Source organism: Montipora foliosa, chromosome 9, assembly GCF_036669935.1.
Source record: "Montipora foliosa isolate CH-2021 chromosome 9, ASM3666993v2, whole genome shotgun sequence".
Classification (NCBI taxonomy): domain Eukaryota; kingdom Metazoa; phylum Cnidaria; class Anthozoa; order Scleractinia; family Acroporidae; genus Montipora; species Montipora foliosa.
The window spans coordinates 26,045,782-26,057,340 of NC_090877.1; the positions used below are offsets into that span (position 1 = coordinate 26,045,782).

The 11,559-nt window shown below is 39.5% G+C and overlaps 1 protein-coding gene across 2 annotated transcripts in view; it reads right to left on the reverse strand.

Moving 5' to 3' along the window:
• Positions 1–949: 949 nt before the first annotated feature.
• LOC137969504 (leukocyte receptor cluster member 8-like) overlaps positions 950–11,559 on the reverse strand; it is a 74,074-nt gene continuing 63,464 nt past the window's right edge. The window contains exons 8-15 of one of the 2 annotated variants that reach the window (XM_068815788.1): positions 10,213–10,479; positions 8,746–8,881; positions 8,213–8,305; positions 7,074–7,208; positions 6,901–6,969; positions 4,166–4,295; positions 3,516–3,723; positions 950–1,645 (exon numbers count right to left, since the gene is read on the reverse strand). In XM_068815788.1, coding sequence (XP_068671889.1) covers positions 1,486–1,645; positions 3,516–3,723; positions 4,166–4,295; positions 6,901–6,969; positions 7,074–7,208; positions 8,213–8,305; positions 8,746–8,881; positions 10,213–10,479 — 1,198 coding nt within the window. In that variant the 3' untranslated portion in view covers positions 950–1,485. Of the gene's footprint in view, positions 3,724–4,165; positions 4,296–6,900; positions 6,970–7,073; positions 7,209–8,212; positions 8,306–8,745; positions 8,882–10,212; positions 10,480–11,559 lie in introns of both variants that reach the window. The other variant, XM_068815786.1, reaches the window with a different exon arrangement.

The following is an 11,559-nucleotide window of genomic DNA, read 5'->3' on the forward strand; positions in this document are numbered from 1 at the left end:
GTTGGTCGAAAGTCCGCATATTTGTGAAAGGCGCAATATTTTCAATAATAGGGACTGAGATCCGCGACGGCGACCGCGACGAAAACGTCACCTCAAATATAATTTTACATTATCGTAAATCCTTAGCGATTACAATTTCATCTCGTTCACGTCGTTCAGTATGGGCGAAGCATCTCCCTAAAAGCGGTTTTAAGGGTACAAACAGAGAAAAGTTCACGTTTGTATACCAAGTGTCTCATTCACCCGTTCCTCTGCCAGTGATTCACGGCGCCATTAAATGAGCCACTCTTGCTATTTTAAAAATTCAGCTTGAAAGAGAGGTAAAGGAAAGTGGATATGTTAATATATTTCACATTCATTGCAACTTGTTTCGCTTGTATTTTGTCCTCACTGCAATCAAGCTGATCAAGCTGAATATTGATATTTCGAAAATGGCCTATTGGAATAGACCGTTTTATAGTCATGTGCTCAGTTACCAGTCCTTTGAATAAAAGCGAGGCTGGCATTGGCCTTGCTTTAATACAACCTCATTGCTATACATGTTAACATAATGATGCCCAAGTTTAAGTCTTTGACTCTGCCCCATCAAGACTATTGCAGGGCTGTGGGGGTTGTATTGGTTTTAAAAAAACCTACAGAATAGACAGCACATAGCGCACAAAAGGCCCCTAATTTTAATGACAACATGTGGCCCGGCAGAAAAGCTTAGTGGCAAAACAGCACGTGTAATTCCATCCTTGTGCTCTAATGTCTGGCGGGAAAATGACAATGTGTTGATAGTCAGCCTCAAACCAGGAAAACCAATCGCAGGAACAACAAAAGAAAGAATACACGAATTCCAAGTGGACTGAAAACCTTTTCTTTCTGCCGTTTGCCAGAGGTGACAAAAACACGGGGAAAAAGGATCCCACTTAGAATCGATATCTACATGAAAATAAGAACAGGAAGCTGACAGAATAGAATTCCAGTTTAATGCAAAAGTTCATGAAATATCCACTTCATTCGATTAGTTACTTCTTGTATTCTTTGGTATACAGACCGGTGGGTTGTCTTGCACAATAGCGTATCCACATCTTGCTTGTCACAAGGTTCTGGCCTGCAAGAGATAAAGGCTGACAAAAGGAGTGCAGTCAGCAACACAGGGCAAACAGAAGCCTGCGGTAGCTCTGTCAACTCGACGACAGGTGGCTCCTGGCTTGGCTGCTCTTGGACCCACCACTGAAGGATACTTACGAAAAAATAACCTTCATTACTTAACTTACATACTCAGTAGTGGTCGGAATATTAAAGCTCTCAATTCTCTTGGTATTTACAGTGATAAATAAGAAACCTAAAATATACTAATATCTCCATTTCCTTTGTTGTACCAAAAACCTTTAAGTAAATATGAAGTGGGCACAACTGGGCCAGTCCACTTCATATTCACTTGATATTTCCTAATAAAGTTGAATTTCGATTAATTGAAACGGGACGGGATGGGACAGGTCAGCTGACGGTGAGAATTCCCTGGGACTGCTTGCAGTCGACTTTGGTACCATCTGCAGTTAGGACAACGCCGAGATCTTGTAAGAACTTGAGGCACTGCCCGTCGTCACTGAAACCTAACTCGGATTCAACGAAGGAGACAGCTATTGAGGGACGGTACCTACACAGCACACAAGCCACGTGACATGAACAGCAGGAGGAGGGAGAAAGCAAAAACAACACAAGTTAGTAAAGCAATAACAACATGACTTTAGATTCACAAACTGAGCATATATCCCAGTTGAACTACTTTCAATTCAACCTCAACAAACCCTTCCTCTATATGTTTCGCTCGTCAAACTAGCCTTGGATACCGAGTCGCGTTTACGGATATCATCCCACAGGTACGACGACCACGAGAATACGAGCAAGACCTAAATTCTGAGTTGCTGGCTTGCGTTAATTCCAGGTTATTCTAGGTTGTGATTACAATTAATCCAGTTTCAAACTAACGTGGACGCTTCGAACAACTTAACCCAAAAACTGCACAGGAAACACTAAGGGCTCGAGTCCATTAACAGTGAGAAAGACTTTACAATAATAATTTATCAGTGACTCAATGCAAAACTTAATACTAACACTAAACGGTTTTCCAGCGATAAACAATTAACAGGCGGATAGCAACAAAGGCACACAAATAAGAAGGCAGAGTTAGCATGAAAATTCACAAACACGCTACATGAACATAATCACAAAGTCTTCCTGAACGAAAGACGCATGTCGTGCCTGAGACAACACAGAAAAAGCATAACATTCAGAAGGTTCTAAGAATATTCACTTAAGGCACGACTTTGACGATCAACCCAATTTTCGAATTTTTTATTCTCACATCTCCTCCAAAACTAAATTTCAATTTTAGGCGAGTTCACAACTCGGTTGAGTGCGATCGTTATAGTGAATACTGACAATTCCTCTGCACGTGCAGATCGACTGGTGATGTTCAACCACAGCTAAGAAATCCTTCGCGCTCCATTTTTTTTACCCTCGGTTCTAGTCCTTTCAAAAACAATCTTCCCTCTCAGATTGTTCCTCAGCCGAAAACCAATGCCGAGGAATGGTTCGACCGAGTAAGCAACATTCAGGAGACCCTTACTTGGAGAGGAAGAATTAAACGACGTCACTTATTTTAACTCTTTCAAGTTCGACTAATAACTGTAACGATCTAAGCACCAACTTAAGCAGTTTCAAAAAGGCATGAAGAAAAAATGTAGACTTGAACGGGACTCGAGCGACCGCGTCGTACAGCTGTTCCTCACGACGAATCACATTTTAACTGTTGCACATGCGCGCCGGGTTTCTAGACTCGACAAGTGCAAAGAATGTGCTTTACAGCGGTTACCAGTCACACGCCCCTCAACGACATTTTATCACATTTTGAAAAGTAAATTTAAGTGGACGTCAATCAAATGTTTCCATGACGAATTCAACTGCTGCCAAGAGCACGGGACCATTGTCATGGAAAGATTTGATTGACGTCCACCTAAATTTTAGTTTCAAAATATGAAAAAATGTCGTTGAGGGGCGCGTGTGACTGATAACCACTGTAACATTTTAAAATGAAACAATGAAGAAAGACTCCTATCAGCTATTGTCGTTGCGTAGTACGTCATTTTCGGAAATTAAAATTCGTTTGGGTGAAACAAAAAGACGTCAAATAGTTTAAAATGGTCCCAGGAAAGTTCCATTGATCATCATTTTATTCCTTAAAGGAAAATTTTTTCCCAAGCAAGTGAAAAACCAGTGTTTTTTTTAACTGTAAAATATTTGTTCAACAGGCGTTGAACTGCACTCAAGTTGTCTAAGTATCCATCAAAGTATGCAGCAAACCTCAAGAATAAACTAACCGAAGACAATCGCACTTAACCAAGTTATCAAAATTCTGTATTCCGATGTTCCTATTTGCTGACTTAGACACCACACCGATACCATAAACAGTACAAAAGGGGCTGATCGTCAAAGGGCCTAGTAAATAGAGAACAAAAACAACCCACGATTTAACCATGGCCTTGAGGGCTTGAACTCTCTCGCGCTGTACAAAGAGATCTAATAGATAGCCTGACATGATGGGAGCACTCAAATACAGCTGGAAAAAAGTGTGATAATTAGACAAAGCCCAAGCTGAGCGTATTAACAAAGCATGTTTTATAGCCGGGTCGGATTTTTCTTCTTTCGTTAGACGTGCCAAAGCTGTGGTCAGATCTGATAAATTTACGTCAAGGAGAAAATCACACCAAGACTTTCAAAGAAAGAGACCTATTTGACAAGCCATCGATGTCTTTCTAAGTCTTAGCCTCAAACCTCTTACGCCTTCTTAATGATTCCCTTTACAGTTAACATTCTACCTTTTCATACCTGTTTCGACAAGTTTCCAAATAGCACGTAAGATATTTCAATAATAATTGCTCGTGTTCAGTTCAATTATTACACTTCTTAAGATGCAGATACTGTAAGTACCTAGTGAGGGGTAACCGTGTAAGAAGTTCTAATAAATCAACAAAAAATAGCCTGTCACTCACGAGGGTATCGCTCATTACAATAGGGAGACAAGAATGCATCACGGATAACACAACTCTTTCTACACTCCTAATTTGTCGGCAAGCATATGATCAAGTAAGGTAGCTGAAACAATTATCAAGGATACCCAAAGTATTTTTGGTGAGTATGTAGTAGAGCAATCTGTAAGCAGTAAATTCGAATATGCTTCCCGGCAAGTTTTCGGCGTATAGGGCTTTTAGCTGTGTCTGGCATTGGTTGAATTCTTCACGATCTCCCTGCAAAGACAAACGCATTGGCAGGAAAGCAAGTCAGGAACGAAAACGTGGAATCAACCAATCAAAAAATTTGCCCCCCATTACAATAAATTTTTCATTGCTTATTAGTCTGCGTTTTGGAATCTCTCGTGATCATTATGAAACGCCTAGGAGAAACCTCGAGATGTATACGAAATCCAAAAAATCTCTTAAATCAGGGCTCGAGACTAACGGTATCCATCTACCCACAGGCTAGTGAAATTTCAGTTTAGGCTAGTAGATTTTGAGCTTTCAGTAGCCAATAGACCTTATTCATAAATGGCGGTCACATTTATAATTCTTTTGTCCAAGTGCAAATTAGCCTACCAAGCCTCATTTTAGAGCAAGAATTATTTTCAATCCACTGTATGGTATCGAGGCTTGGTAGGCTAATTTGCAAATGGACAAAAGAATTATAAATGTGACCGCCATTTATGAATAAGGTCTATAGGGCTAGTAACTATTGTGAAGCAGTGGAGTTCTGGACGAAAACAAAAATGAAAATTATTTCGTATGACAGGGGCAGAAGGAGAGAACAGAAACTAAAAAAAACAGAAACTGTGAGCGGATTCTATGGAATTTACTGCCTTAGAAAATGATAAGTTGGAAAGAAAACTGAAGAGGCAAACACGGATCACAGTTTCCCTGCCTCCCGTTATGAACGATTAATCACGTGTAAAATCATGCGGAACTTCTCGGCTGCTGTTAAAGTGCCCCTGTGATCAAAAAAACCACTTCCTTTTTTCCTTCAGATTTTGAAAGTGTGTTTGCTTAACACCTGACTGGCAAAATTTTGAGCTTTGATTTTTATGCAAAGGCCGTTTACTTTGAGTGTAAGTTTTGGATTTCACGGTCCGCCATTACTCACGTTCAAAACTGACCGATTGGACCTCAGACGGTTGGATCCCAGGGAAAAGTGACGTCAGAGGCTCACTAGCTTAAAATTTCAGCGTGTGAACGCAGCTTATTATATATGCAAAGCGTGAGTTTAAAAGTCTGAAAGCCCAAAACCCCCGTGCTGCATATTAATTATGCGGCGTACACACGTATTGCATTCTTAAACTAGTGAGCCTATGACGTCCTTTTCTCCTCGATCCAGCTCTCTCAAGAACATAATGTTAGTAATGGCGGACCATTATATAGGAAAATTACAGTTAAAATAAAGAGGTGTCTTTGTGAAATCAAGGCTTAAAACGTGGATCACTTAGTGTTTTGTTAACAAAGTTTTAAAATCCAAAGAAAAATATGAATTGATTTTTTGGTCACAGGGGCACTTTAAAGCCTAGTTTCCATATGCCCGTAACTCCGTCGCAAACAATCGCAAGCACCTTCCGATAACTTGATCGCAAACAGTTTGCGTAAATGGAAACACCTTTTATGTTCATCTCCGACCAATCGTAAATGATTGCAAACAAGACGCAAGAGAGAAAATTCTCTATCGCTTCGTGTTTTTCGCGATGAGTAGCGACGCAAAAGTGAGGAAACAACGATATGGAAACACAATCGTAAACTGTTTCTGATTGTTTGCGATCCATCGACGATAACTTTTATGCATGTGATATGTTTTGACGAATACTAATGAAAATCACAGTGATTGATTCCGAAAAACTATTCAAGCACAAAAGGCAAGGATTGCTGTTGAAACTATTAAAAAGAAATCTTATGTGAGCCAATTCTGTCCTTCCGAATTTTCTTTTTATCCAATGCGTAGAATGGCGCTTTCATGTGAAAAATCTCAATCGCAAATAGCTCAACTTATAATCAAAGGAACAGCCCTTCCACAGACCTCCAAACGAGCAGTTTAGTTTTATGTACGGTTTATTTCGTAATTTACTTTATTCCGCGTTTTCCATACTCCAGTGCATTTGTGAGTTGCAAAGATATGGGAACGGTTCGATTGGCCTCATGGCCGCGAAAACGTTGCCTTTGTGAGAAAAATACGGGAAACCGTACACTCCAGCTGTTGCGAGGATGGATATGAGAATATGGAAATATTTAATAGTAGCGCGGGTTGTGTTTGCAAATGTGGATTTTTTTTCGTGACAGTTTTCATTATCGTCACCAGAGCCTCGGATCGACCCAAGGCTCTAAGAAACTATGTAGTGAGAACATGCGTCATAAGGTTCTTGTAGCCAAAAATTGGAGCCAAAAATTAGAGATGCTTTTGATTGTTCTTCACCAAAACCAATGAGAAGACCTTTTCTTTCATTTGTTTTATGGTTCCTCAGAGCTGTTCTCTCCCTTCAGTCAAGAGAAGAGTTCTGGGGTCGAGATTGGATAGTTTTTGCAAATGAATGAAACTGCGCATGACGAGACTGGCTAGTGCAAATTTAGATTTGGCTACTGAAATCAGACCTGATACTAGCCACTAGGCTAATGGGCTGAAAAGTTAGTCTCAAGCCCTGTCTTTACGACAGCAATTGCTAATAAGGTGAACTGACCTAGTTGGACTACATTTCATTTGAGTTTACAATATGGTGTGCTCCTTAGAGAAAAAACACAGCCTCTGAGAGACCCGAAGGAGGAAAAACATTCCATCATTCATTTCGTACTATATATCTATAAAACATGTGTCGAAATGACTAACCTTTTCTAAGGCTATTCTAGCATGAGTTTCGTAGACTTGAACTGTGAACGAGTCTCTAATTCCCTGCACCTGGTAAACACAGAAAATTAAAACCCCTCAGCATTACACCATAATAAATATGTATGGTGGAACTTTAGTCTCGTTGTTAGAAACAGTTGAGAACTGTCTTGTACCGTAAGATCCTGACGAACAGACTTAAGCTGTTCACAAGCATAGGCATAGTCTTGCCTCTGCCTCCATCGATTCTTTATATTTTCCATAGCCTTGACGAGCACTTCAGCGGGGCGAACAGTAGATGGGTCTGGCGCCTAAAAAGTGAAACATAAAGCAATATTTAGCCGTAATACAGAATTTCAAAATTTGGCATTCTCGAGAGAAAACGACATGGAAGGCCCCAATAATACATGTAATAATATACTAGAGTATCACGTGTACTTTGATTCAAATCAGGCACGTAAAACACATTCAGAAGCAATTATCTTGATCCTGGACTATCAAATAATAACATCAAACTATGTTTATACGTGAACAGACATGACTGATTAGAGTATAATGTGAAGTGCTAGTTTTGTACCCCATATGAACCACATGAGCGTTAGCCCTACTAATGGCAATGGGCAAACACAAGGACAGAGAAAAACTCTGACCAGGGTGTTTCTACGTCATAACTAAACCATAGTGGGGACCTTAAGATCTATGCCGGAGACGTCGACAAAGACATCAAGAAAAACCAAGAGGTTTCATTTTTTTAACTTTTTTCGTAATCGCTCAAGACAAAAATGTACGAGAGTTCCAAACGCAAGAGTAGAACCAAATGGCGCTGAGTCATTGCTCGCGCTCCTAAAATGAAGTGAAGTGAAGTGAAGTAAAGCAAAGCAACCATATTTAACGTCGATAATACGTAACAGTAATTCAACTGACAAACCTGATGTCGACGGTGAGCTCATTTTATTCCCCCCTCTCCATCAGTGCTCCGTTTTACGGGTATTTAAAGCTACTTAAGCTACACAGAACGGAGAGTGAGTTGAAACAAGGATGTGAGATCTCAGGATCTCTTACACCAAGGACGTGAACTAACCGACTGTGCCATCCTTGCTCCTGGAGGCGACAGAGCCCGAGTTCAAATAGCGGGTCAGGAAAATGTTTTTTCAGGTTGCTACAAAACAACTCCCGGAACACGGGAATTTCAACAAAAATTGCAATTTGTGACTACGATGAAGAAAAATAAAAAGGAAAAGGAACGAGCCCGAGTTCAGTGGTCTCGTGGCTGCCTACGGCAACCCACGGAATGAGGAAATACGTCGCTACTTACCGAAGTTAGTCTAAGATAGGGCTTCTCCAGGTCTTGACAAGTGCCAACAACATGATACTGACTCCAATCCATCTCCTCGCCATCTTCACATGACTAAAACAAACAATTAAAATCAGATATTACACTCACCTTCCTCATAGTCCTATGGTTAGAAGAGATTAGGGCATGATGAAGCCTGCTTTCATCGCAAACAAGAGAGCCACTAATAATACTGGCAAATACAACAATTTGAAAGGAGGATATGGAAAAAAGCTGCTTTGTGAATGGGCCAGAAAAAAGTTCAATCTTTCTGGCAGAACACCAAGAACATGACTCCAGCTGACTAGAAGGGAAAAATAACTGACAAGGGGGACAATGATCAAACAGATGTAGGTGACAGAGATCGACAGTGACTTGTCTCCAAAAGGAATGGTGTAGTGTTTGCTGACAGTTAGAACAGCATCCCAGTATACAGCTGTACATTCATTATCATTTATACAATAACATGTATTATCACAGAACAGAGGGAGAACAATGAAGTTAACCCCTCTCACCATCATCTGTATTGTACTGAGAATACTTGGTGTTGTGGATCGCTGTGGGTTTAAAGACGCTTTAAATCTTTCAGCCCGTTTTTGGATTTTTTCTTGTGCCTCTGGGTCAGCACTTGCATTGTAAACTATTTTTTGCCTGAAACAAATTGAATGTAAAAACAGTCGTGAACACTCTAAAAGATGGTTAAAACTTCATTTACAGTAGTATATTTATAAATGTAAAATTTCCACCGGAAATAGCCTTGATGTACAGCAACATTGGCATAATTGTATCATCCATGCATGAGTAAAAGAAAATCACTGACGATGTTTAGTCAGCTTATTAGGTAGCTAATAAGAAAGCCATCCGAGTGATTTAGTGCCTCAACTTGCATTTCATCATCATAAAAAATTATTACCGCTACATTAATCATAGGTCTATCATTTTGATTGTTTTAAGTAATTAAAATTAATTAATTATAGAATTCTATGAAAAAGAACTAAATTAAAGATTTGATTTGATTTGATTTGATATGGCTTCTCCCCATATGTGCATACAGTACATGTAACTTGAACTACTAACTGCACCAAATACATTGTTTAATTAAAGTGTTATACGGTTTCATCGTAGTTTTTCAAATCATTCTACAAGTTTGAGTAACGACAATTTCGTCACAGTTCTTTTTATGATTCTAGAATTCAAGGAAGCGTAACTGTGACATACGATGAAATACAAAAGTCACAATTGTCTGCAAGAAAAAAAAGCGAACGATGTAACTTAAACTATGCCTAAATTCACAGAACTTTCACTTACTGGAACGAAAGCGACGAATATGAACGTCGTACACAATGCAAAACAAGAAAGTAAAACATCACCACTCATCTGTTTTATCTACTTTATACGGAGACACCTCATGTTTCTTACTACAGTGTATTCATTCGGTCATTATATAATCCAGATCAAGGACATCTAAATAAAGCATTGACACAAAACTGTGCAACATCAGTGGTTATTCATTACGTTATTTGAGACTAACAAACTTCACCCTTTGCAGAATGTTACATTTTTAAAAACCGGTGGCCACAATTTGCCGTACAAATTGACTTTGTGTTTCCTTTAGCTTCTGTTTCGAATGGTACACCACCATATCCGCCATGATCAATGCCCACTATTCACGACGCCCTTTTCATATTCAGTACTGATTTGTAATCTCCCCGCCCTGGACAAACTGAATTCCACGTACAACTGTACTTAACATCAGGGGCAGCTGTAGTGCAAATTATTACTTATTTACTTAGAGGCTGTTTATTTATTTTTTTACGTTGCTTGTGGCGCAGTGCATTCTGGTTAAATGCAATGCACTCTCGAATTCAAGAATTCGTCGCAGCTTACATACTTTTCCTTAACTCCAGATTATGTTGCTGCTCGCTCGCTTCCTTGCTCGGCGGCAATAACTTTCGACTTTAGCAAACTCCTACATTGCTTACCCTTTTGCATTCTTCTTTCCTTTCGGTGTTTTCTGACCTTTGCCTTTCTGTTTTGGGGATTTCTTTCCAAGCCTTTTATTATCAAATTTCGGTCTCATCTTGTTCTCTGGACTAGGGCTTCTGCTTCTACTTCTACTTCTACTGTAACTTCTGGAATGTGATAAACTTCTGCTTCTTTCTCTTCTTCGTCTGGTTGCTGGTGGGGATCTCCTTCGTGAAGGATGCCATCTTGGTAGCTTTTTCTCTTCTTGTGGAGATCTCTTTAAGCTTACCATAAAATATGAAAAAAAAAATTAATGCTTTCACGGCAGATACAGCAATGCCAGAAATTTTAGTCCCAACATCAGGTGGCAACAAGCAACCTTAGATTTTAAGGACTCTCGGGAGGATGCTTGCGATCCCAATAAGACTGTTCTTTCAAGTGCTGCCAACTCTACCCCAGCTTTTATGATGATCAGTTATCATCAGCATGTACACTAGATTTTATCCACATGTACCGATACTTTTCATTCTGATCAATTAATACACGTTAACCCCAGCAAGCAATACTTTTTATCATTCGATGTATTTCCTTCTTTTTCATTGGCCGAGATCCCACCACGTGTCCTGCAAATAATATCCTGCTCATGCGTTATTGAAACCACACTCTTGTGTGAAAATTGCAGATCGGTAAACTGTCGGAGAGCATATTAAAGCTTCTTTATCAATGAATACCACATTTTCCCCTCTCTGGGATTTGGATTTCAAGTCCTTGAAGACTGTGAAAATTTTCAGCTTTGTTTATGCCTACATTTTGTTATTGAGCGTTTGACTGTAAGTACAATTTGAAGTCTACAAATAAAATTATGCTGAGAAGGAAACAAATTGATTTTTGCCAATAGAGGTTTTGCACAGCAGCCATGTTGCATGGCAGGAACACTAGATTCTTTTTCCTATGGGAACAAATGTTCTTTCTAATGCAAACATTTTCATTGTTCCTGCCATATGCATGCAACATGGCTGCCGTGCAAAACCTGTATACGCGACTCAGCTTACAGCTTCCCGAAAACAAAAATAAAAAACAAACTCGGTGATCGAATGATAAATAATTATTAAACTGGGCTATCACAAAATAACATGATTGGTGTCTGCTTGCCACTGACAAATCACGATATTTTGCTCAACCTCGCCCAATAATTGTTAATTATTTAGCCGCATCGTCACCAGATCCACTGAAATCAATAACTTATTTGTATGAGATTGTGAGTTGTGACAATATTTCTTTCTTTTTTTCTCCTTTCCTTCATCCCCATGTTAACCTCGCTAACTTTACCGGCATTGTTTACTGAGATATATATAATTTTACCA